The 25,960-nt window shown below is 43.5% G+C and overlaps 1 protein-coding gene across 1 annotated transcript in view; it reads right to left on the bottom strand.

Annotated features, from left to right (window-relative positions):
* Nucleotides 1-25,960, bottom strand: part of LOC143675678 (uncharacterized) — a 31,503-nt gene that overhangs the window by 3,212 nt on the left and 2,331 nt on the right. The window contains exons 3-4 of the mRNA XM_077151749.1: nt 17,664-17,854; nt 12,849-13,022 (exon numbers count right to left, since the gene is read on the bottom strand). Coding sequence (XP_077007864.1) covers nt 12,849-13,022; nt 17,664-17,854 — 365 coding nt within the window. The remainder of the gene's footprint in view (nt 1-12,848; nt 13,023-17,663; nt 17,855-25,960) is intronic.

The raw sequence follows: 25,960 nt of genomic DNA, 5'->3' as shown, positions 1-25,960 counted from the left end.
CCACGTAGAGAGTGGGAGGACAGTGAGTTTGCTTGTTGTGTTGGCTGGAGAGAAAGGCCACATCTGAGCACCAAAAGAGGTTCTTTTGGGGATGATTCTTAGGCTTAATTTTAAGTAGGCTTGACCTATCCTTTGTGGGGTTAAGTTTCATATGAACAAACCCCAAGACTGGGGGCTAAGCCTATTGCTTTGACAACCATTTCTTTTAATCCCTATTCAATAATGTAGGCTGGAATCTTTTGATTAGATTACCTCCATGTAGACGTGACACATCCAACTGTGGGTATTAACTTTTGGATTAGATGGAGATGTGACTTCACCCATTCCAGGTGGGTCTTGATTACTTTACTGGAATCTTTTAAAAGAAGCATCATCTTGGAAAAAAGCTCAAGAGCAAAAACAGCCAGGAGAACTACAAGAACCCATGCAGTCAGAAACATTTGGTGATAAAGAAGGAATACATTCCTTTTTCATAAAGGGGAGCTTCATGAAACAAGAAGTCTAGAGAGAAAGCTAGCAGACTTTGCCATGTTCACCATGTGCCTTTCCAGTTGAGAGAGAAACTCTGAACTTCATTGGCCTTTTTTCAACCTCTTGTTGGTGCCTTAATTTGGACATTTTTATATACTTGGTTTAATTGGGTTTTTTCATGGCCTTAGAGTTACAAACATGTAACTTAATAAATTCTATTTTTAAAAGCCATTCTATTTCTGATACATTGCATTCCAGCAGCTAGTAAACTAGAACACACTACAAACCACATCATAGCAAAACTTCAGCTCATAACCAAAGACAAACAGAAACATGAAGGCAGCGGGGCCCTGGAGGGGGGCGTACTGTCAAAGAAATAACAAGAAGACTGACAACCAACTCGCTGACAGAAAGGATGGAAGCCAGAAGACAATGGAGTCACAATTTCAAAATAATGAAAACTGTCTCCCTCTGATTCTAGTTACACTGAAAATACCCTTAAAAAACGGAGGCACATCCGGGTCAAGATGGAGGCTTAACAACGTGCGCATTTTAGTTCGTCCTCCAGAACAACTATTAAATAACCAGAAACAGTACAGAACAGCTCTTGGGGCCAAGTCAGTGACGAGACACACAGCATATCCCAGTCTGGACCAGCTGGACCGGCTGCGAGCACCCCCCAGAACCGTGAGTTCCCAAAGCTGCGGTGGCCAGCGTCCCTCCCCCACAGGCCACTTCCCAGAGGAGAAAGGAAAGGACTTTACCAGCAGCAGGGACTGGGCATAATCAAACACCAATTGTGGAACTAATTAACAAATTCTGACTACTAAAAATAGGTCCCCAGCTTAGGTGAACCTGATCAAAGCGGAGGTTGCACATTTTTGCCCCGGCACCAAGGGGGCCGGACTGACAGAAAAAGGGGAGAAAAAAGAGAAGGAAACAGAGGTTTTTGCGGCTGTGTATCTACAAAGGCTTGACTGCCTCTGGATACAGCAGCAGAACTTTTCAGGCTGCAACTGCCCCAGGCATAGGCAGAAGTGAGCTCTTTTGGGGGCTTATCTGGAGCCTGTGCCTTCCCCAGGGGAAGGGTGAAGCCCCACCCAGGTGGAATCCCTCCATCAAGGAATTCAGACACCAGGGCTTGGTAATTTGAAGCCATTAAAACCAGCCTACAACCTCTCCTCTGTCTCCACCACGCCCCCAGCAGGGAGAGTCTGCCAAAGTTAAAGGTACCACATCATTATGCTGGTGGGACCTGCAGTCAGACAAGCACCACATACTGGACAGGATAAGAAAAACAGAGTCCAGAGACTTCACAGGAAAGTCTTTCAACCTGCTGGGTCCCACCCTCAGGGAAAACCGATGCAGGTGACTCTTTCCTCCTGATAGGAGGCCAGTTTGGTCTGGGAAAATCTGGCTGGGGTATATAATATCTAAGTAGACCCTCCTAAGTGTGTGTGTGGGGGAAAGGCACCACACAAGTAGGGCAAGAAACAAGAAAACAAGAGCTGAAAAATTCTCCTCTGTAAACAAAACTTAAGCTACAGGTCCAGATAAAGCTGAACGGAATGTCAAAAAACAGATAGACAACAAATTCAGCCAGCAAGAAAACCCTAGATAAAAGAAGTGAAAGCAATCTCCAGAATAAACTAATTAAGGTAATTAAATGCCTAGACACCAGCAAAAAATAACAAATCACACTAGGAAAATTGAAGATATGGCCCAGGCAAAGGAACAATCCAACAATTCAAATGAGATACAGGAGCTGAAACAATTAATTCAGAATGTACGAACAGACATGGAAAACCTCATCAAAAACCAAATCAATGAATTGAGAGAAGATATAAAGAAGGCAAGGAAAGAACAAGAAGAAGGAACTGAAAATCTGAAAAAACAAATCACAGAACTTATGGGAATGAAAGACACAGTAGAAGAGATGAAAAAAACAATGGAAACCTACAATGGTAGATTTCGAGAGACAGAACATAGGATTTCTGAACTGGAGGACGGAACATCTGAAATCCGACAAGAAAAAGAAAAATAGGGAAAAAAATGGAAAAATATGAGCACGGACTTAGGGAATTGAAAGACAATATGAAGCACATGAATATATGTGTGGTGGGTGTCGCAGAAGGAGAAGAGAAGGGAAAAGGAGGAGAAAAACTACTGGAGGAAATTATCACTGAAAATTTCCCAACTCTTATGAAAGACTTAAAATTACAGATCCAAGAAGTGCAGCATACCCCAAAGAGAACAGATCCAAATAGACATACTCCAAGACATTTAATAATCAGAATGTCAGAGGTCAAAGAGAAAGAGAGGATCTTGAAAGCAGCAAGAGAAAAGCAAGCCATCACATACAAGGGAAGCCCAATAAGACTATGCGCAGATCTCTCAGCAGAAACCATGGAGGCGAGAAGACAGTGGGATGATATATTTAAATTATTAAAAGAGAAAAACTGCCAACCAAGAGTTCTATATCCAGCAAAACTGTCCTTCAAAAATGAGGGAGAAATTAAAACATTTTCAGACAAAAAATCACTGAGAGAATTTGTGACCAAGAGACCAGCTCTGCAAGAAATACTAAAGGGAGCACTAGAGACAGATACGAAGACAGAAGAGAGAGGTACGGAGAAGAGTGCAGAAAGGAAGACTATGAGTAAAGGTAAAGAGAAGGAAAATTAGATGTGACATAGAAAATCCAGAAGGCAAAATAGTAGAAGAAAGTACTACCCATGCAGTAATAACATTGAATGTTAATAGATTATACTCTCCAATCAAAAGACATAGTCTGGCAGAATGGATTAAAAAACAGAACCCATCTATACGCTGTCTCTACTCAAAGGACATGAGGTCAAGGACACAAATGGACATTTACACACCAATGTTTATAGCAGCATTATTAACAATTACCAAGAGATGGAAACAGCCAAAATGTCCATCAACAGACAGTTGGCTAAACAAATTGTGACATTTACATAAGACGGAATATTATGCAGCTGTAAGACTATGTATGTAAAGATATGAAGTATGTAACAACATGAATGGACCGTAAGGACATTATGCTGAGTGTGATTAGCCAGAAACAAAAGGACAAATACTGTATGGTCTCACTGATATGAACTGACATTAGTGAATAAACTTGGAATATTTCCTTGGTAACAGAGATCATCAAGAGATAGAAATAGGGTGAGATATTGGTAATTGGAGCTGAAGGGATACAGATTGTGCAACAGGACTGAATATAAAAACTCAGAAATGGACAGCACAATACTACCTAACTGTAATGTAATTATGTTAAAACACTGAATGAAGTTGCTTGTGAGAATGATAGAGGGAGGAGTGCTGGGGACATAAATGATATCAGAAAGAAAGATAGATGGTAAAGATCGAGATGGTATAATCTAGGAATACCTAGAGTGTATAATAATAGTAAAATGTACAATGTACAAATTTTAAAAATGCTTTTGCATGAGGAAGAACAAAGGAATGTCATTATTGCAGGGTGCTGAAAATAGATGATAATTAATATTTTAAAATGTCACCTTATGTGTGAGACTAAAGCAAAAAATGTTTGTTACAAAATTTATATTTTGACTAGTGCATTTCCTAATATAACTCATGTATATAGTTTGATTGAATGTCATAAGTACTTGGAATCTCAGGTAGGACATGAGATTTTGTTGGTTTGTCCAGAGTGATGCCCCGATGAATCCCAGAGTGATTTGATCAGTGACTGGAAAAGTATTTGCAAGCCCCCTTCGGGGAATGGTGAGACTGGGGAGAAATTCAACTTCCCCAAGTTGAATTCTTGATATTTTCACAAGCAGTGTGGACAACCAAAGCTATAGGCTGAGCCCCCAGTCTTGGGGCTTGTTCATATGAAACTTAACCCCACAAAGGATAGGTCAAGTCTACTTAAAATTTAGGCCTAAGAGTCACCCCCAAGAGAGCCTCTTTTGTTGCTCAGATGTGGCCTCTCTCTCCAGCCAACAGGATGAGCAGTCTTACCACCCTCCCCCTCTCTGCGTGGGACATGACTCCCAGGGGTGTGGACCTTCCTGGCAACGTGGGACAGAGATCCTGGAATGAACTGAGACTCAGCATCAAGGGACTGAGAAAAACCCTAGAATGAGCTGAGAATTAACATCAAGGGATTGAGAGAACCTTCTCGACCAAAGGGGGAAGAGTGAAATGAGACTGTCAATGGCTGAGAGATTCCAAACAGAGTTGAGAGGTTATCCTGGAAGTTATTCTTATGCATTAAGTAGATATCACCTTGTTGTTCAGATGTAGCGGAGAGGCTGGAGGGAACTGCCTGAAAATGTAGAGCTGTGTTCCAGTAGCCATGTTTCTTGATGATGACTGAACAATGATAAAGCTTTCACAATGAGACGCTGTGTATGTGAAAACCTTGTGTCTGATGTTCCTTTTAGCTACTATATCAACAGAAGAGTAGAACGTATGGAATAAAAATAAATAATAGGGGGAACAAATGTTAAAATAAATTTAGTTTGAAATGCTAGTGGTAATTGAAAGCGAGGGGTAAGGGGTATGGTATGTATAATCTTTTTTTTTCTCTGTTATCGTTTTATTTCTTTTTCTGTTGTCTTTTTATTTCTTTTTCTAAATCGATGCAAATGTTCTAAGAAATGATGAATATGCAACTATGTGATGATACTAAGAATTACTGATTGTATATATAGAATGGAATGATATCTTAATGTTTTGTTAATTTTTTTTAATAAAAAAAGTTAAAAAACAAACAAACAACAACAAAAAACATTAACATGGGATCCTGAACTCAAGAGGACGAGGACCAGTGTGGGGCATTTTCTGAGATCAGATCCACTGATCTCAGCAAAGCCTCAACTAACAAACATGCGGAAGCTGTGGTGACAACCTGAAAAAAACAAACGTTAATTGATTTTTGTCATAACATGACAAAGTCAGTTGAAAATATTGTGGTAATGGCCATGTGGATGCTGAAAACAAACAAAATAACCCTGTATTAACAAAAGACCTGCCAAGGAGATTGAGGGACCAGCCTCCAAAGGGTGAAAATGTACCGGCCACTTCCATGGGACTCCAGGCACAGTGGGAGGACCACGTAAACAAATCAGAATGCGGTTTCAAGGACCCAGACCTATACTGTTTGCACTGCACTTCCTCTACAAAACACAAGCAGGGGGCTGGATGGGCGTCACAGCTGCAGGATGGCTGGAGTCTGGACAGGGTGCACTTTCCGAGGCAGACCCCATTATGAGCCGGCAACATTTAAAAATGGGTGCCCTGCAAGGACCAGAAGGAGGTGACACTTTGAAGAGGAAATGTACCTTAAAAAGATCCTGAGAAAAGGGAAACTTTCTCAACATGATAAAGGGCACATGTGAAAAACTCACACTTAATATCTGACTCAATGGTCAAAGATTGAAAGCCTTCCCTCTAAGATCAGGAACAAGACAAGGACGCCCACTGTCACCACTGTTATTCAGTGTTATACCGAAATTTCTAGACAGAGCAATTCAGCAAGAAAAAGGAATAAAAGGCATCTGAACTGGAAAGGAAGAAGTAAAAACTTTCACTATTTTCAGATGACATGATCCTACACATAGAAAATTCTGAAAAATCCACAAGAATGCTACAAGAGCAAATAGAAGAATTCAGCAAAGTGGAGTTCAAGATCAACACCCAAAAATCATTAGAATTTCTATACCCATGCAATGAACAGTTAAAAGAAGAAATCAAGAAAAAGTTCCATTCATAATAGCAACTAAAAGAATTAAATATCTAAGAATAAATTCAACCAAGAATGTATATAGAAAACTACATTCTAGCTAAAAGAAAAAAAAAAAGAAACCTAAATAAATGGAAGGATATTTTCCCTGTTCATGGATTGAAAACTCAATATTAAGATGTCAGTCCTATCCAAGGCAATTAATTTATAGATTCAACCCAATCCCAATTAAAATCCCAACAAACTTCTTTACAGAAATGGAAAAGCCAATCATCAAATTTATATGCAAGGGTGAGGGACTCCAAATAGCCCCTTGACAAGTAAGAATGAGGTTGGAGAACTCACACTTCCTGATCTTAAAACTTACTACAAAGTCACAGTAATCAGCATTAGCACAAGGACAGACATAGGGACCAATATAATAGGATTGAGAGTTCAGAAATCAACCTCAGATTTATGGCCAGCTGATTTTTGACAAGGGGGCAAAGACTAGTCACTTGGGGAAAAATAGTCCCTTCAACACGTAGTGCTGGGAAAACTGGATCTTCATTAGAAAAAAAAAATTTTTTAAAAAGAAGACCCCCCTACCTCACACCTAATATAAAAAAATCCACTTAAAATGGATCAAAGACCTATCTTTGACACAGAACTATCAAACTCTAAGAAGAAAATGTAGGGAATGATCTTCAGGACCTTAGGTTAGGTAATGGTTTCTTAAACTTTATCAACTAGCACAAGCAACAAAATTAAAAATAGATAAATGAGACCTCCTCAAAATTAAAAACTTGTACCTCAAAAGATTATCATGAAAGTAAAACAACCATCTATATAATGGGAGAAATTATTTGGAAACCACATATCTGATAAAGGCTTAATATCCAGAATATATAAAGGAATCCTACAACTTAACAAAAAGACAGACAACCCAATTACAAAATGGGCAAAAGACGTGAATAGAAATTTCTCCAAATGGCCAGAAAGCACCTGAAAGCACTCCATAGAATCAGAGTCTAGATACAGGTTACCAGGGACAGGACGGAGACAAGGGTGGGGAAGACACAGGCTCCTGTTTGGGATGACGGGACCATTCTGGTAATGGACAGCGGCAAAGGTAGCACAACACTGTGAACAAAATTAACAGCACTGAAATATATAACTGACCGTAATTAAAAGGGGAAATACTAGTTTGTATGCATGATAACAGTAAAAAATAAATGTTAAAAATCCATGGAATTGCACAAGACAGTGAACTTCAAGTTAAACTATGGACTATAGTACAATTATAAAAATGTTCTGTCATCAATTGTAACAGATGTTCTACTCCAATGTAAGATGTTAATAATAGGGTGGTAAAGCCTGTCTTTTATGCATGATTGTTCTGTAAACCCATAGCTTCTATATTAAAGAGAAAAAAAAAGGTTCCTGATAAACAAGGGTACTTTACTGACCAGAAAAAATTAGAATGTGCTGTCAGTGGCCTCAGGTCCACAGTTAAGAACTCCTCTCTGCATTTGTGAAGAACAGAACAGACAGGAACCACAGTGGGTGAGCAGACAGACAGTTGCCCAGATGCCCAGTGGACCAGACACCAATGTTCCAAGAGGGAATTTTGGACAAGATTCATCATGAGACATAAAAGCATCCAAACACATGGATCTGTTACCTCAGATATGCAAACTTATCTAAATAAAGCACTTCTAAAGAAGAAAAGAGCATATGAAAAGTACTCAGACCAGCATTATTTAAAAGAACTGAAAGTGGCTTACAAGTCCATACATTTCAAAGAAATACCGTATATTTCAAAACATATGGAGAGATTCTACAGTAACATGAAAAGATGGTTTGGAAACATTTTATAAGGAAGATAAAGGTGATGAGACAGGCCCAAAATAAGAATGGTGACAATGAAGGGCATCTGGAATAAGCTTGCAGGCCCTCCTTGAATCTTGGTCCCGCTGTTTACCATCTAGATGAGTGAGGCAAGGCTCTCCCTGTCTCTGAGTCCTGGTTTTCTCAACAGGCCAAAGCAATTAAAAACCTCTAGGATTCATGACAGCACACAACGTGCTGGACAACCTACTGAACCCGCACCCAGGTGGAAAAGTGCGCAGAGGGGGTTCAGGGAAGGGTTTCTGGAAGAAATGACCCTGGAGCTCCCTGAGTCTTGGAAAAGGAAAAGGAGAGCACCCGGCAGAGACTGGCAGGTTTTGAGGGCCACCTGGCAGGGGGAGGGGAGGTAGGAAATGGCCGGCAAGTCGGGGAGCCTCGCAGGTGGGGGGTGCAGACTCTGCCCTTGAGGTCACTGCAGGGCTTCAAGCAAGGGGGTGATGGGGTCAGACTTGCATTTTACATGGACAGCACAGGTGACTGTGGGAAGGGTGAATTTCGGGAGGTCAGGATGAGAGACCAGGAAGCAGCAATGGTCCAGAGAAGAAATGAAGGGGAGGGAACTAAGGTCATCAGGGGAGAAAGAGTGCCCTGAAGAACTCTGAGGTAAAACTAGCCAAGACTTACAACTGATGAGAGAAGCCACAAAGATGTGAAGGGATGCACTCAGGTTCCAGAGGACCACAGTTGTCAGATAACAACCGTGGTCCTCTGGAACTCTGACTCTGAGGGCCTGAGAAGCTGAGAGCAGAGAGGTGAGATGGCCTGTGTCAGCTGGTGGCAAAAGGGAGCAGAGAAAACAGATTTCTCTAGGATAGGGGCTGGAAAACTACAGTCCATAGGCTGACGCCAGCCCATGGCCTCCCTCTGTAAATAAAGTTTCACAGGGACCCTGCACACTTATTGGTTTACATGTAGCCTACAATGTGCTATGAGAGCAAAGCTGAACAGTTGCAGCAGAGAATGTATGGGAAGCAAAGCCATATGTATGTGCCATCTGACTCTTCACAGAAAATACAGCTGGACAGATCCCCTGGCCTATCTAAGGCTAGAGCTGGATCTGGCATCCTACTTCACGCAGAGCCAGAGAGGAGAATCAGATGACTCTCTCTGAGAAAGTGGCCCTGGATCGCTTCTCATGTGACTTATGTAGAAAGAAGAGGCAGAAAAAGTCCTCAACCCCCAGCAACCTGCTTCCTTGATGGGACTGGGTGGAGGTCATGGTGGGGGCTCTGGGGTGCCAGCACCAAGCACTCCCCCACAGCTGCACAGGTTCCAGGTGAGGCTGGGGCCCACCTTAATGGAAAGATGCCATCCTGGCCGGAGAGCACTCGTAAAGACAGAGAGGAACACAGGGGTGGGAAGGCGGGGTGGGGGTGTGTGAGAGGGTGATAGGATAGCACACAGCAAGGAAGGCTGTCATGTGAGCACACCTATCACAGAAAATGACTCTGGGCAAAGAATTTATATTATTTGAAGAAAAGAAGAGAAAGCAAGGGGCAGGAGCAAGCTGCACATGGAGCTGTAAAAACAAGGCTGGTGGGATTGAGGGGGAGGTTCCCGGGAGGTGCAGCGCAGACGGAGGATGCTCCTTATGAGCACTTGAGAGAGGAAGTGGCAACAGCTCCCCCGTGGTCAGAGAAAAGAATTAAAAGGGGTACAGAGTGGTACCAGGAGAGGCCAATGGAGCAACTGACCATGGCCAGGGAAGGGCACTCTGAGCCAGAAGTCAGAACCGTACGTGGCAACAACTTAGCCACATGAGTGAAAAGCCACAGCCTGTGGAACACAGTTTGGAGGTTCCTCAAAAAGCTAAAATAGAATTACTATATGAGCTGGAAATCCCATTCCTGGGTATATACTTAAAAAATTGAAAGCAGGACTCAGACAGATACTTGCATGGCAGTGTTCATCACAGCATTAATCACGAACACCAAAAGGCGGCAACAACCCAAGTGTCGTCGACAGATGAAGAGATAAACAAAATGTGGTTTAGTCACACAACAGACTATTATGCAGCCAGGAAAAGGAGAGAAGTTCTGATCCATGCAACAAGTATGGATGAACCTTGAAGACATCATGCTGAGTGAAAGACACTTGACACAAAAGGACACACACTGTGTGCTTCTACTTGTATGAAATATCTGGAATAGACAAATTCATAGAGACAGAAGTAGGTTAGAGATTACCAGTGGCTGGGGAAAGGAGGACTGGGGAGCTACTGCTCCACGAGGACAGGATTTCTATTTAGTTATTAAATTTTATTTTTAAAAAGTACGAAAAAAAAACAAGAAAACTTAAAAAATTCTTTGCATTCCAGGCTTATAAAAGTCAAATCACAAAAATGAAACAAAATAAGTAAACTCCGAATTAAAAAATAAAGAAAAACAAGACAAAACATCGTGTAAATCTTGGATTTTACATGCAATGCCAAGCGCCCGGGGAAACCGGCCCTCTACCTGCAGAGGAGCTGCCGAGGCCCCACCCTCACCATACCCCAGGCCTCCACGGGTGGGGGGCCTCCTCACTCAGCTGCGGGGCCCTGGCTCACATGAGGCAACACAACTCAGAAAAGCGGCGAGGACACCGCTGGCAGTCGGCAGTGTCCTGGCAAAGGAGCTCTGGAGCGAGTGCACTGGCACAACGGATGGACAAGAACCTGCCTGGGCTTGGAATATTTCGTTGGTAACAGACACCATCAGGAGATAGAAATAGGGTAAGATATTGGGTAATTGGAGCTGAAGGGATACAGACTGTGCAACAGGACTGAATATAAAATCTCAGAAATGGACAGCACAATATTACCTAACTGTAATACAATTATGTTAAAACACTGAATGAAGCTGCATGTGAGAATGATAGAGGGAGGAAGGCTGGGGCATAAATGAAATCACAAAGAAAGATAGATGATAAAGACTGAGATGGTGTAATCTAGGAATGCCTAGAGTGTATAATGATAGTGACTAAATGTACAAATTTAAAAAACACTTTTGCATAAGGAAGAACAAAAGAATGTCATTACTGCAGTGTGCTGAAAATAGATTGTAATTCATATTTTAAAATTTTAACTTATGTGTGAGACTAAAGCAAAAAATGTTTTTTTGGTACAAATTTGTACTTGACTAGTGCATCTCCTAATATAACTTATGTAGATAGTTGGTTGAACACCTTAAGTACATGGAACTTTGTATAAAGACATGAGATTTTGTTGGTTTGTCCAGGTGATGCCCTGATGAATCCCAGAGTGATCTGATCAGTGAGTGGAAAAGTATTTGCAAAGTCCCCTTCAGGGAATGGTGAGAATGGGGGAAAACTCAACTTCCCCAACTTGAATTCTTGATATTCTCACAAGCAGTGTGGACAACCAAAGCTATAGGCTGAGCCTCTAGTCTTGGGGTTTGTTCCTATGAAACTTAACCCCACAGGGGATAGGTCAAGCCTACTTAAAATTAGGCCTAAGAGTCACCCCCAAGAGAACCTCTTTCGTTGCTCAAATGTGGCCTCTCTCTCCAGCCAACACAGCAAGCAAACTCAACTTCCCCAACTTGAATTCTTGATATTCTCACAAGCAGTGTGGACAACCAAAGCTATAGGCTGAGCCTCTAGTCTTGGGGTTTGTTCCTATGAAACTTAACCCCACAGGGGATAGGTCAAGCCTACTTAAAATTAGGCCTAAGAGTCACCCCCAAGAGAACCTCTTTCGTTGCTCAAATGTGGCCTCTCTCTCCAGCCAACACAGCAAGCAAGCTCACCACCCTCCCCCTGTCTACGTGGGACATGACTCCCAGGGGTGTGGATCTTCCTGCAACGTGGGACAGAAATCCCAGAGTGAGCTGAGATTCAGCATCAAGGGATTGAGAAAAACTCTAGAATGAGCTGAGACCCAGCATCAAGGGATTGAGAAAACCTTCTTGACCAAAAGGGGGAAGAGTGAAATGAGACAAAGTGTCAATGGCTGAGAGATTCCAAACAGAGTCGAGAGGTTATCCTGGAGGTTATTCTTATGCATTAACCAAGACGTAACGGAGAGGCTGGAGGGGACTGCCTGAAAATGTAGAGCTGTGTTCCAGCAGCCATGTTTCTTGATGATGATTGTATAATGATATAGCTTTCACAATGTGACTGTGTGATTGTGAAAACCTTGTGTCTGATGCTCCTTTTATCTACCTTGTCAACAGATGAGTAGAACATATGGAAGAAAAATAAATAATAGGGGGAACAAAGGTTAAAATAAATTTAGTTTGATCAATGAAAGCGAGGGGTAAGGGGTATGATAGGTATAATCTTTTTTTTTCTTTTCTTCCCTGTGTTCGTTTTATTTCTTTTTCTATTGTCTTTTTATTTCTCTTTCTGAATCACTGCAAATGTTCTAAGAAATGATAAATATGCAACTAAGTGATGATATTGTGAATCACTGATTATGTATGTTGATCTTTTATTTTGTTTCTTAATTTTTTAATTAATAAATAAATTTTTTAAAAATAATAAATTCAATTTGAAATGCTAGTGATAAATGAAGGTAAGGGGTAGGTATGTAAATTTTTTTTCCTGTTTTTGTTTTATTTTTCTGTTGTCTTTTTATTTCTTTCTCTGAATTGATGCAAATGTTCTGGGAAATGAGCATGTTGATGATATGCAACTATGTGATGATATTGTGAATTGCTGAGTGTATGTATTCGGAATGTTTGTGTTTCTTTCTTGTAATTTTTTTTTAATTAATAAAAAAATAAAAAATTTAAAAAAAAGAACGTGCCTGGGCCCTACCCCACTCACTGCTGTCAAAGTCGATGAACTTGGTGATCTTGTGCCACATGCGGTAGTAGAAATGCCGGACCTGCTCTTTGTTCTTGACCATGCTCGCAGGCTTGCCTTTCTTCTTGTACTTCAGGGCAATGTTGTTCTGGATCGCTTCAAAGTCCTTCCCGTGCTAGAAGGTAAAGATGGCATTAGAAGCTCAGGGGCTGACACAGTATGGCTTCCTGGGGACGTGGAAGCTCTCCACGAAAGGGAGAGCAAGGCGCCCTTCACGACCCTGCAGGAGCCTCTGCTCCACCTCCCAAGATCTTAGGTTTTCCTTAGGTTTTTAACAGGATTAACAAAAAAGCAACAACAGAAACTCAGGAGCAGAGCTGGAAAGGCAAACAGACAAGGATCTCAGAGCAGAGAAACGTAGCACTTAACACTTGGACAAACTGCTTGATTTCTAGAGTTCTCTCAAGACCATGAAATGAGACTCCTCTAGAAGAGAATTACTGGAAGACAGGAGAACATGTCAGTGTCCAGGGTGCACCCACGTGGCATCTTAAAAGAAAAGAAGAAACATACTCTGGTTTGATAAGCAAAACGTATTCTACATTCTAAGAGAGCAATGTGAACATTCAGAAAGAGAATCACACAGAACATGCCACCCCTACTTCAAGGACTCAGTGCAAAAGTACCTTAGTTTTTCAGAACAAAATTTGTGTTCCAGAGAACATATTCACCCTCAGCACTGCTTCAGGCACTGCTACGAAGAGAACCAACTGCTGGATAATCTTATCAAAGCCAAGCCAATAAGAATAACCAGAAGGACCTGGAGGCATATTAGTGTCCAGGTCTCAGTTTCTAGATGTCATTTTCCAAAAGGAACCAGGGCTCCTTGGAGACGTGGCTGATTACAGGGCTGGAGCAGGGAAGAACAGTAAATCTGGAACATTTTATGGTACCAGAAAGTATGGAAGTACTTAAAGAATGGAAGGAACTTTCTAAAAGGACATATGAGCCCTCCAGAAGAGGGTCTCAATCACCAAATCTGGGACAACCTGGGCAACAAAAACACAGTATGAATGGGTTATGAACCACACAAATATCCACAAGGCCATGCTGATATAAATAAATGACGAGGAGCAGGGCAAGCTTTTCCTTACACAGAATTTCCAATTAAGCAATGCAAAAAAAAATAATGGAAGCAGGAGGTCATCATTAGGCAAACACCAGGACGGTAACTGGTGAATTAGAAATGGCTGCTACAAGTAGTAGGAGAAAAAATGAGCAGAAACAGGATATTTGTACAGTCTCAAGAAAAAGAAATAACTCGACAGTGGCGACACCCAGCAGATACCACCTGAATCACATGGTTCAGGTTAAAGCCCCTGGGAATGAGATGTCACCCCTGTGCCACCTACCCAATGGATGAAGCAGGGGGCATCCTGCACCACTTCTGGGGTGCTCTTGGCAAACACACGCAATCCAAGTCTACTCCCAAGGACGCTGAAATTAGCCTGACTCTCTACAAAGCACTAGTCAGGATTCTTCAAAAATGTCAAGATCATGAAAGAAAAGGGGACTAAAAGACCAGTGAGCTGTTCCAGACGGGAGAAAACTAAGGAGACAGAACGACCAGATGTGACTGGGTCCTGGGTGTACACTGAGCTGGGTAAGGACATTATGGGAATGAGGCCCACAGACCAGCAGCACTGCCTCCCTGCCATACACCAGCTTTGGGTCATACTGAGGCTATGGCCGCATTTGGGGAAGTGAGGTACAGGGTAGATGGTAGCCCTCGGGTTGTTTTTCTAAGCTAAAGTCTACAGTTATTTCAAAATGAAAAGTTAAAAAAGAACGACAAAAAAAGCTTGGCTCATTGTTTTTTTTAAAAAAAAAAAAAGGTAATGGCAGGCAAAGCTGAAGTAAGGGAAAACCATACAGAAGTGAAGATACACATTTCCAAGACTAATAATGGAAAACCTGTGGTATTTATATGGTGGTTACAGAGATGGAAAGCAGCAGCACGGTGCCCAGCTGGACTGGTAGTTGGACTGGAAGGAGATTAGAACGGACAGGCAGGGACAGAAGAAGGAGCCTTCAACAATTATTGACTCAGTGAAGAATGGGAATAGGCTGCTGGCAGTTCAGTCGTGGGTTTAGGGCAGGAATCAAGAATTATAAGACAAAACGTCACAGATATCAGAAGGGAAAATGAAGAAGCATGCCAGCTGAAAAAGCAGGAGGGAGAACGAGAGGGCTAGTCCAACAAGACTAAACCACCTGAAGAAAGACAAAGGGCAGGTCGGTAAGCAGGAATTCCTCCCCTACTACTTTAAAATGACAACCACGTCCACCACATGGTCTTTCGCATCTGTGTAGCCAGGGCCCCTGGCAGAGCCCAGTTTTCTCCAAGAAGAAAGGTCCACTGATGTCCTGAGATATCTCAGGAACTCCGAGACATCTATACCAGCCAACCGTTTAAGGGCGGCACAACTTGGGGATGTCTTCTGCACAAAAACAGCTCTATGCTTTATTTTGAAACCCTCAAAGGGAAGACAAAGAACATGCTAGCATTTGCTCAAATGTGACGGGAGCCCCGTGGGCACTCTTGGTTCTGCCCTCAGACAACGATGTCAAACAGCACCAAAGCGTCTGTCTGTTGTCCAGCCAACACAGGCAGAAGGTGGAGTCTAGAATGCTCTAGAGTTGGTGCTGAACTCCAGCTCTCTGCCTACATTTACAAAGGTCTCCTTTCCTAATCTCTCCATAAATGCTTCACAGTTTAAGTTCTGAAGGCACGTTCTTTTACAAACTTTGTTTCCAGTCTTGGCAAGACTTTTCCATCACCCAACTGATCAGCTCTTAAAAAAATAGGACTCTCTGACTTAGTAGCCTACTGCTGATACTGTCTCCCAAAGCATCATCCCAAAAATGGACTGCAAAGAGATGTTCACTGTAGCGTTATTTAAAACAACTGAATCAGGAAGGGACTTAACAGCAATACAAGAATGGTTACAAGAGCTGGGATCGGCAAACTTTCTGCATGAAGGACCAGAGGGTAAATATTTTAGGCTTTGAGGCCACATGGTCTCTGTCACAACTACTCAACTCTGCCACTATAGCACAAAATTGGCCCTAGATATTATATGAACAAATGAGCATGGCTGGGTTCCAAAAACAGGCTGTGAGCATGCAGGACGTAGTTTGCCAAAACCTGAAACAGAATATTTGCAAGTGTTAGAAAAAAACACTGAATAATTTGAGACAAATCATCAAGGGATATCAATTGAAATGCTTAAGGTCTCAGAAAACTGTTGAGGCATTGGTTTTCTCTGAGAGCTTGTTCTGGACCAGCAGGAGATGGGTTGACAAGTTTGCTCTACCTATATAACTGTTGACTTCAGGTAATGAACTTACTTCTTAATTCCTCTGCCTCAATTTTTTGTTTTTGGAGTTTCATAAAGATTCAATGAGCAATCAGCCTAGGAATTCCTAATACACGGAAAAGCTGTCTAAATGCATGTATTTATTGGTTCCATGGTCTAGCATGTTCTATCCTGGAGGATGTTCAGCACACACACTTGGAAGAATTCTGAAGGTCTCTAGGAGATCAAGTCCAGGAGGTCACCTAGCCCAGTATCAATTTACTCTCTAGGAATTTGGTTTCTCTAGGACAGAGTATAACTTACACTTTGACCTTTCCAGAAACAAGCCTTTTTCATGATTACTGAACTTACTCCTTCTGGGAAATTTTTCTGTTTTAACAGGTTAGTATCTTGACAAATTTTGTGCCTACCTGAACTATTTTTTTTTCTTTATCCTTTGTAGTTCAAAACTAGTGCATAAAAAGACCTGGACAACCAACAAGGAGGAGACCCTTAGGCTCATGGTGTGGCCCTCACACTTGGATATTTTCTGTTTACTACTAAGCATCTGAGGGAGATTACCACTACCTTTGCCATTAGGGGCCTTACAGTGGGTTCCAGGGCGTTCTTCCTGCCTCGGCCTGATCCGGTGACATGTCATAGTTTTGTCCAGTAAACAGGCCATTTTTCTTTCAAGTTAATAGTTTGTTGGCCTGCCATATGTGCCAGTTTTGCGCGCAACCTTGTGAATCCTCTAACCTGTATAATCCAGCTGCTTATTTGAGCTCTCTTAATGGCTTCACCCATTGACCAAATAAAAATTTTTATCCATGTGGAAAAAACAAACAAACAAAAAAATACTGAGTGAAAGGGATATGAAACACCATGAAAATGCATTTGGCATGAAGTAAAAACAGGACAGTTCACTACAGTTACAGAGATCCTTTAAAAAGCCCAAAGGGGAAGGATGCCTGCTCAAAGAAGCAGGGTGATAGGACTGGGTGGTGGGATTAGGGGAGGGTCTTCCCTCTGACTTTTGTTTTAATTCATGTTGGCCTTAGTGCTTCTTGGGGTTGAGAGCACTTCTCTAACTGATGTGGCAAGTGTCCCCTTGCCCACCCAGGGGCCCTCCCTCTCAAATCAGCCCTTCAGCACTCTTCACTCAAGAATATACTCCAGAAACAGTGGGCAATGATCTTGGGAAACAATAAATGTTGCACCAAAAACACTTCCTAACAGCCACCTTGCTGGTAACAGCTTCTAAAGTCCCAGTGTGGCAGTGAAAGGCCAAGGATGGAGGCTGAGACTGGGCCCTGGGGGACTTCCCCACCTCTGCCTCAGCCACGGTAGGGTCTCCGTGTCAGAACCTACTGCGCTCATAGCTCCATGATAAAAATGCAGGCAAGAGAAATGGAAGGAGAGAAACAGATCCCTTCATCTCCCCTCAAGTCACTCACCTCATAGAGGCCCTTGAAGAAGGTGGTCTTGTCCTCAGTGCTCCAAGACTCCCACTGCTGCCGGACCTTTTTGCCTTCCTCCTTCTCACCGGCCGCCGGACCTAAGTTCCGGGATGATGAGCGCAAGCTTCCTGCGGGCGCGGCGGAGGTGACGCCAGGCCCATTTCCTGATGCCGACCCACCGTCAGCTCCTTCAAGAGAAAGGACCATGCAGTGATCTGTCCCCAACAAGCTGGAGAGGTGGGCAGAATACAGCAAGGAGGAGAAGCTTGGGGAGGCTCCTCAGCTGGTGACAGGACTCTGACGGTCCAGTGAGGCTGGCTGTTCGGGCTGCCGGAACCTGGCCTGGTGAATCTTAAAACAGTTTCACAGTGAGAAGGAGGAGAGAGGGGCAGAATGGTGTCAAATGGCATGATAAGAGTACAGCATATGCTGCACCGTCCACACTGGAGGCACTGACATTTCGTCCCCACCTGAGGCCAGAGCTGCACATCACATTTAACGCTATATCTTTTCCAAATGAGGTTTCAGTTCAGATAATTCTTAGTATCTTTTCAAAAGACAAGCTGAAATTCAAACTCAAGAAAACATTCAATTGTGTATAAAAGTCACTGCATTTCCTTTAGATATAATTAATATTTCAAAATATGAGTCTTCTGATGTCTCACAATCTTAAACATCCCAAAATTCCTTATTCTTGATGAATTTCTACCAAAAAAACTGAAGTTCTGAGAGTAACCTGATAACCTCACAAATTCTCCTAAAGCATTGATTCCTTATGTCAAGCCACTCCACTTAAAACCATGCTAAATATACAAAAAAAAAAAAAAAAAAAAAAAAGGAAACAAGAGAGGCCCTGGCGACCAGTGACAATCCCGTGAGGCAGAAGAGGCAGAAGGCAATAAATAAGAATTATAGATCACAGATAAAAATTCTTATGACTGAACCCGATCCTCTCCCTCAGCTCAGGTCCTTCCTCCTAGAGAGAACAGGAAATCCCACGTTACCCCAAAAGATAGTATTCTCTTTCCACGCAGATGCAGGGTCACAGAAGGGTAAGAAACCTTCAAACTCTGAAACAATCTTACAACAAAGACAAAAATAGGATAATAAAAAAGTGCTGTAAAAAGCAAGAGTCCAACGAATATGGGTTATTGTTAAAATGCTTTCCTAATGGAATAGTCAGGGGCTTTTTCCATACAAAACCCACTTCCTGGTGGATCTAGGTGGGGTGTGCCCCAGCAGACAGCAGCCTCGAGACCCAGTTCCCTCTTTCCCAAGGGGAGTCTGCCTCCAGTGAGGGGAGGAAAGACAAGCCTTCTCACAGAAGACCATGACAAATAAAAGAAATGGAAAGTTGAAAGTCTGTTAATCCATGCACACTTGCAAAAACTACATCTGGGGCTACTTGGGGGATGTGGGTGAGAGGCGAACTCACTCTTCTACCTCCCGTTCCTCTGAAACTGCACTGCAAGTCTGTATCACTTCTGCAAAATAAGTAGTACCTGAAAATGGTCAGCCCCATCAGCAGCTACTACAAGTAGGATACACCAGAAAACTTGCTTAGCTAAGTTACTCTTCCTACTTGGAAAGTTGATACCTTTTGACAGCTGGCTAACTTTGAGGCAAAGCAACCAGATTCACAGAAATCTCAACTTTATTAGAGGTGTGCTGTCTGACTCCGTAATTAATACTCATTAACTCAAGTCAAATGAAATTAAAAACTCAGTCTCTCAGTTATACTTGTCACACTTCGGGTACTCAATGAACACGTGTGGCTGGCGGCTCCCAGCTCCCACAGTGGACAGCAGACACCCCCATCTCTGAAGTATTTCCACTTCCAGCACTCAACACTCAACACACTATCACCAAATGGATGATCTTCCCTTCCCAGCCTACTTTCCAGGTACCCCATTCCCATCCATCATGGACGCCGACAACGGCCCTTGTACACTTTCTGGGCTATAAAGTGGGGTAAGGGAGGACTCAATCCATTATTTGACTCTGTCCATTTCCCACCCAAGTAAACCTAAAACATGACCTAATTAACAAACTTCCTAGTGCTACTCGAGATGCCTTCCATAGGTGTGGCAACTTCAGAACATGCTTCCAGGAATAATCGTGTTGTTCTACCGCTAGGAGGTCAGGGGTGATTTTGCTCCAATAGGAAGACCAGGCCCTCTAACCCTTGAACACGTCACTTTAAATGCAAGATTGCGTTCCTCTGGAGCCCGGAACTCCTCAAATGGAGCCATATAAGGGAGGGCTGCCTGTCCACCTCTGCACCACTAACAAAGGATTTTAGTGTCATTTTCGAGTTCTTGAGAAACACCCAAGCTCCCTCTTTTCAAAAGAATTGCACTGCTAACAAGCCCTACCACTACAGCTCAGGTTTACTTGTACGAGCCCATGCTGGTATTAGATGTAGAGACATTTAAAATTTTCTATAATCCAGATGTCTACCTAAATTTTGTGAGATTTTAATAAAGAAGACACAGTGCTAGGGATCCAAAACAAGGGAGCAAACACTAAAGGAAAACAGAAGCTCAGCCTTCCTGAGAGGGACAGGCCTCAGAGGGAGAGAGCAGGACAAATGGTGAACATGAAAGAAAGTGCAACAGTGAAAGTGGCTCCCGCGAGGTTCACGAAGGAGCAACCCACACCTCAGAGCACAGAGCCACTCCTGCTCATGTGCCAAGCCTCTTTCTGATGTTTCAAAAGTGATACATCCTCAGTAGAGGAAAATAAAGCAACATGAATGTCCACGAGAGGATACAAATCACCTCAAACAACGATTCCTAACACTTAGTACACATCATCCTTACCTTGACTGGTTTTGGGGTCTTTTTTTTTGTCTTTTGTTTCTGACATTTTATTCAATATACTGTCCTCAAGGATCATTCACCTAGTTGCACGCCTCACAACTTCATTCCTTCTTGCAGCGGCTCAGCAGCCGGCTGTATGTAAACACCACAGCTCCCCCTTCCATTCCTCAGTCACTGCACCTTTAGGCCACCTCAATCTACTGTGATCTTGACTGGTTTTAAAAAGTAGAATCACAAAACTTCAGAGTAAAAACAAAACGTGGTTTCTATTCTATCCCCAAAACCTATGAGGAAGTAGCTTCATCACTTTGCCTCTGGCTCACCCAACAGCCCAAGTTCAAGCAGAGTCAAACACTGAGGGTGGGATCCAAGAGACCTGGTCTAACGGGATGAGGATCAGTCAGAACCTGCTCTTTCCAGAAGATGATGACTGAAGAGGGAATGGCAGGAAGTGAGTAAGAAGGGTGCAGGGAGCAGAAAGGCAAGAACTCGGAAGAGATTTAGGCACTTTCAAACATGACGGGTAAGCACGGGGGTTTTCTCTGGGGGTGGGAGTGGGTGTGAGAAGCACAACAAAAAGTAGAGGGTCAGAGTCAAAGCTCCACTCTAGCTCTGAAACCACACAGAGCCTCAGCAACAGCTTCTGTGATGAGAAGTCAGTATCCCAGAAACCTGAAAGGAATTACACACATAAGACAGCGACAGTGAGCTCGCTGATACTCAATGAAAGCTCAGGAGCCCACGGGGCACAAGCAGGGCTCTCTGCACCCCAGTCCCAAGGCTTTCTGTACCCTCACTTGCCCAAGGTCAGCATCTCTGAAACCTGGAGAGCAAATCCTCCAAACAGAGCCCACTCTTCCCTCTCCACCCACAATAAGGGTTGCAATTATCTGGCTGCCCAAATGCCACCTTACTTCTCCCCCATCCCATTTCCATAGCAATTTTCCCAGGCCAGCTCTGCTCTGTTCTCTAAAATCACCCACCAAAGCGTACACTGGAGAGATGTGGCCACGTGGCCTTGAACCCCTTCCATGGCTGCTCTTCCCTCTGCGGATGGACCCCCAGTCAAGCATGAAGTCTCCCCTTCACTGTCAGCCTCCTCTGCACTGGCTTGGAAGCCCACTAATCACACCATGCCCAGTCTACTGCTTACCACCACCTTTGGAAGAGAAATTACCCCATTTCTCACCTGGGGCAGAGGAGGCCCTTGTTCACTGAGGGGTAGTTGCTTGGTATCCAGCTGGGCCTGGGAATAATAATTTCCCTAATAATAATAATGTGCACTTATGTAGGGCTTTTAAAACATATTCAAACTTATCAGTTCATCTTGTCCTCATAAAATGGAATTATGATCTCTACTTTAGAAATGGGAAACTGAGGTTCTAAGAGCATAAAAGCCCAAGGTCGTCAGCCAGCAAAACCCAAGGCACAGCCCAATCATCTAGCTGGAAGCCAGGGGTTTTGTTTTCCATCAAGCTGTCTAAACACTCCCAGTGCTGACAGGGTGTGCCATTCTGATGTGCTGTGGTCCACACAACATCACGGTGGCTGCCTCTAGCGTCACAGCCACCTCTTTACTCATATTACGTGCTGAACTAAAAGAAACACAGCATTTTAGAGTGGGGGAAACTTGACCTGAAATCTACAGCTCTGTTTGTGACGGATGAGGAAACGAAGGAGGTTAAACGACTTGCCCAAAGACACATGTGGCAGGTGTTAGAAATCTTTAAGAGAATTCCTACCTCTCTATGATAGCTGTGTGACTTAATTCAGGTGAGATGTGGAAGATGTAACTGCCACCTGCTATACTACATACAGTTAGCTCGTATCTGGGAGTTTTCTTTTGAAGCTTAGTGAACTTCCTTCCAAGTGTTAGGAACATTAAAATCTCAAGAATGACAGAAAACCAACCCAATGCTACATCTCCAGTAACTCCTTTGGGGACAAAAGGAATCTGTAATGGCAAGTGAGGCCCCCACATGGAGTCTGCTCCCGGCTAGAAAGACATTTTCAAGTTCAGTCAATAAAAGTGCATCTCCAGGCATGGCTGATTTCCAACCACCAGCATGGGAAAGTTGAGTTGAGGCCGGCTGGTCTTGGTATAGAATGACAGGGTCCTTCAGAGCAGGCTGCGGAGGGCACAAACTGCCAAGTCCCCACACGTGTGCCTCAGTTCACAACGCACCACAAGTCAAGAGGCAAAACGTCCATGATCTCCCTAGGAAGCTCTGGGCTCATAGCACACGGCATTTATGGCACATGACGGCACGACGAGGTGTACTTTCAGAGCCATCATGGTCACACAGAGGGGAAGACTGAGTGACTTCAAGAAGTCCATTCCAACCAAACCGTCACCTCAAAACACTACTCCCAAAGCCTTCTAACCAGTCCATCCCACCACCATGCACACACACAACTGCCAATTCAATTCCCTAAAGCCACTCCCTTCCACATGGCAGATATTCTATAATAAATGTGGACGTCTCCTGATCACTCGCCACTCAGTCTCCAGCGTTTTCAGACTCAGTGCCCATGAGAGCCTCTCATCCTCCCTTCAGGATGTCCAGCCTTGGTGGTGTCTTCTTCAGTCATATCCCTGCGACACCTCCTGGTCCATCTGTGCTTCCTGACAACCCCCAATGCCGTCCTCTCGGCGAGCATAGCCTCTCTGCCTCATGTTCAGCCCTCAGCACCCAAAGGCCCTGCATCCTCCCGCACACTCACACAAGGATGGGCCTCCAGCCCCGAAGAGCGTGAGAAATACGTGAGAAAAACACAACCGAAATCCCACTGTCTCTATAAAAAATTATGCCCTCTTTATCAAATAATGTGAAGAATTTCAATTGTTTTATATAGAAAATTCTTGCTATCCCAACTAAACCACAAGCTCCTCGAGGGCAAGGGAGTAGGTCTTTTCTTTGGCATTTTTCACCTTGTTCTTCAGGGTTAAGAACACCGCAGTTACTGCGATAAAGTGCTTCTCTACACCCCTGTCCATGTGGGTGCTGATTCATACCTCTGTAGCTCTGCTTTCTCAAGTCATTCCTGTTTTATCTTTCCATCTTCCTATAACCCCAAATAAGACACAACACACTACACAAAATTAAAATCCTAAATCCCTATTCTTTGTTGACAAAAGACAATTCCACAAAGACAACCAGAGACCACAGAAACTACATTAGTATTGAAAGTAAAAGTAAATAACATATTTGAGAATTAGCTCAGCCCTCAAGTCACTATTCAGATATTAGTCAGTGCTCATTTGCATGTGTGTATACTGATCTGTATCTCTGATGAGATGAAAATGCAATTTGTAAAACACTGAACCTGATAATTCAAATAGCCCTTTTGTTTGCAGATACTTTCCTCTATCCTGCACAACTCCCACCCTCACTGGTCTGGAAGTAACCTGGGCCACAGTGCCCTGACCTGCTAAGGACCAGGGGGTCTGGGTCACATAAGGGGACCGCATGTCTGTGTTGATGTATTGGTTTCCACAATCACTGACAGTCTGTAGGAATGCCACCTCCCAGCCACATTTTCCCCAGGAGGTCTGAGGATTTGTAGCTTAACACTACACTGTTGCCCAGGTCTGGCTGCAGGAGGCCACTTGCATCCCTCCATGCTTCTTACTTGAACTCACAGGATCCAACTGAACAAGAAGTCCACATAGCCAGGTGCCGTGGGCTTGTGATGATCTGCTGTGTCTCCCTCACACCAGCAAAGTAGGGAGCCCAGAGCCTGGCTGTCAATGAGGGAATGAGCGCAATCTGAGCCCGGAAGGGGGATTAGCACTTCACAGTGCTGTGGATGGAGGGCACGGCACTCTGTCCCACCCCACTTTCTGCTCCAGGGCCCACCAGACAGAGAAACATTCTGCCTTCAGGTAATCTGCCTTCCAGATCATGCTCTCTTGAGAACACACGTGCTGCTCTTTCCCTCTTCCCCTCGCAATTCCTTCTTGCCCTTCATTTGCACAATAGGATTCCTTCATCCCCGAATATTAAAGTAAGTGCAGCTCCAAACAACTCACTTAAAAAGTAAGCATCTGAGAGCTCAGGCATGTCAGGCGACTTTACCTCTAGCAAAGCAGCCACAGGGAGGCATCCTGGTTCTTGGCTCAACCCTCTTTCCACTATGGTACCAGTTTCCCAAAGGCTGACTGCATCATGCTGAGATACTTTATAAAACATCTTTTAGATACACCTAGAAGCTACAAGCAGCTCACAAGATAATGCAAAACATAAATAAGAGTAAGCTCTGTACAGCAATGTACCCACTGCTAAGCATAAGCACCAGAAAACCCAGATACAAGGCCCAGATATGAGGGAATTTGGTTGTATCACCCTACTTTGGAAATGGGCACCCGTAACTAGCTTCCCTGTCCTTGAGCAGCAATGGAAATGGAGGGTCTGACTCTGACTCTCGCTCCCAACTCAGTGGCTCACGTATGGGATGAGCTGGGGGGTGTGCCTAGGACCCTTAACCTTGAAGCTAAGCGTGCAGGCCATGAAGAAGTGCTGGAGCCCCCTGATCACAGTGTGGCCAGGCTTTGCTGCATTGTGTTATCTACAGTGGAGAGGACAACACTCACCTCGTCCCTTATATGGATAAAGAAATCGAGGTTCCGAGGGGCAGAGTTGCTAGTCCAGCATCCCTGAGGTCATGATCTGCCCAATCAGAGAACATGGGAGTTCTGTCTTCAGGCTCTGCAATCTTGGATTTGAATCTCAAATGTGTCCTTGGGTCACTTCGGTCAGTGCAGTGGGACTGGGTGTTTCAGAACCGAGCAGCACCATTGATTTCTAGTCTGCAGTTTACCTTCTGTTTAGGTTGAACCCACTGTTTAAACAACAAACTTAGGTCTCTATATTCATTTGCCAACCAAGTCACAGAGAACACAAGATTCCTGCCACATGGGGCTTCCTTCCTCTGATTCAAAAGAATTAACTTGGAATATTACTAGAAAAAAAAATTGTTTTCATGTGAGTCAATAAAAGTCTATTCATATGGAGAAAGAAAACAGCCCAGTGGTACAGAGAAAAGCAAAGCAGAAAACACTTCTTTCCTTCAAATTCACTGCAAGTTTCTCATGAACACTAAGACTGAAATTAGTGTAAATGTTAAGTAATCAACCGGAAGGAACCATCAATGGCTATGCTGTGGCTATTCCTTAAGCATAAATGGAAACGACATTTTTTTCAAGTGAAAAATTTTAAAATGTGACTGGAATTCATTTCCTTATCAACATGAGTTCGCTACCCCAGGTGGAAATTTCTAGAGACTATAAAGGAAATGTCTCTCTAAGAACTATTTCCAGGGGTCAGCTAGATAATGTGTGTGTGACATGATGCCACAACTCGGCCTCCTCTCCTGCTGGCTCCTGCTGGCGATGATGGAGCGGAGGTCCCCCTGAAGCTCCAGGAGGAGGAATGTCTTGGGTGCAGTGAAGTGTCCAATGGTTCCAGGTAG

This window comes from Tamandua tetradactyla, chromosome 3, assembly GCF_023851605.1.
Source record: "Tamandua tetradactyla isolate mTamTet1 chromosome 3, mTamTet1.pri, whole genome shotgun sequence".
In the NCBI taxonomy this organism is placed as follows: domain Eukaryota; kingdom Metazoa; phylum Chordata; class Mammalia; order Pilosa; family Myrmecophagidae; genus Tamandua; species Tamandua tetradactyla.
This window is presented reverse-complemented; position numbering and strand designations above follow the sequence as displayed.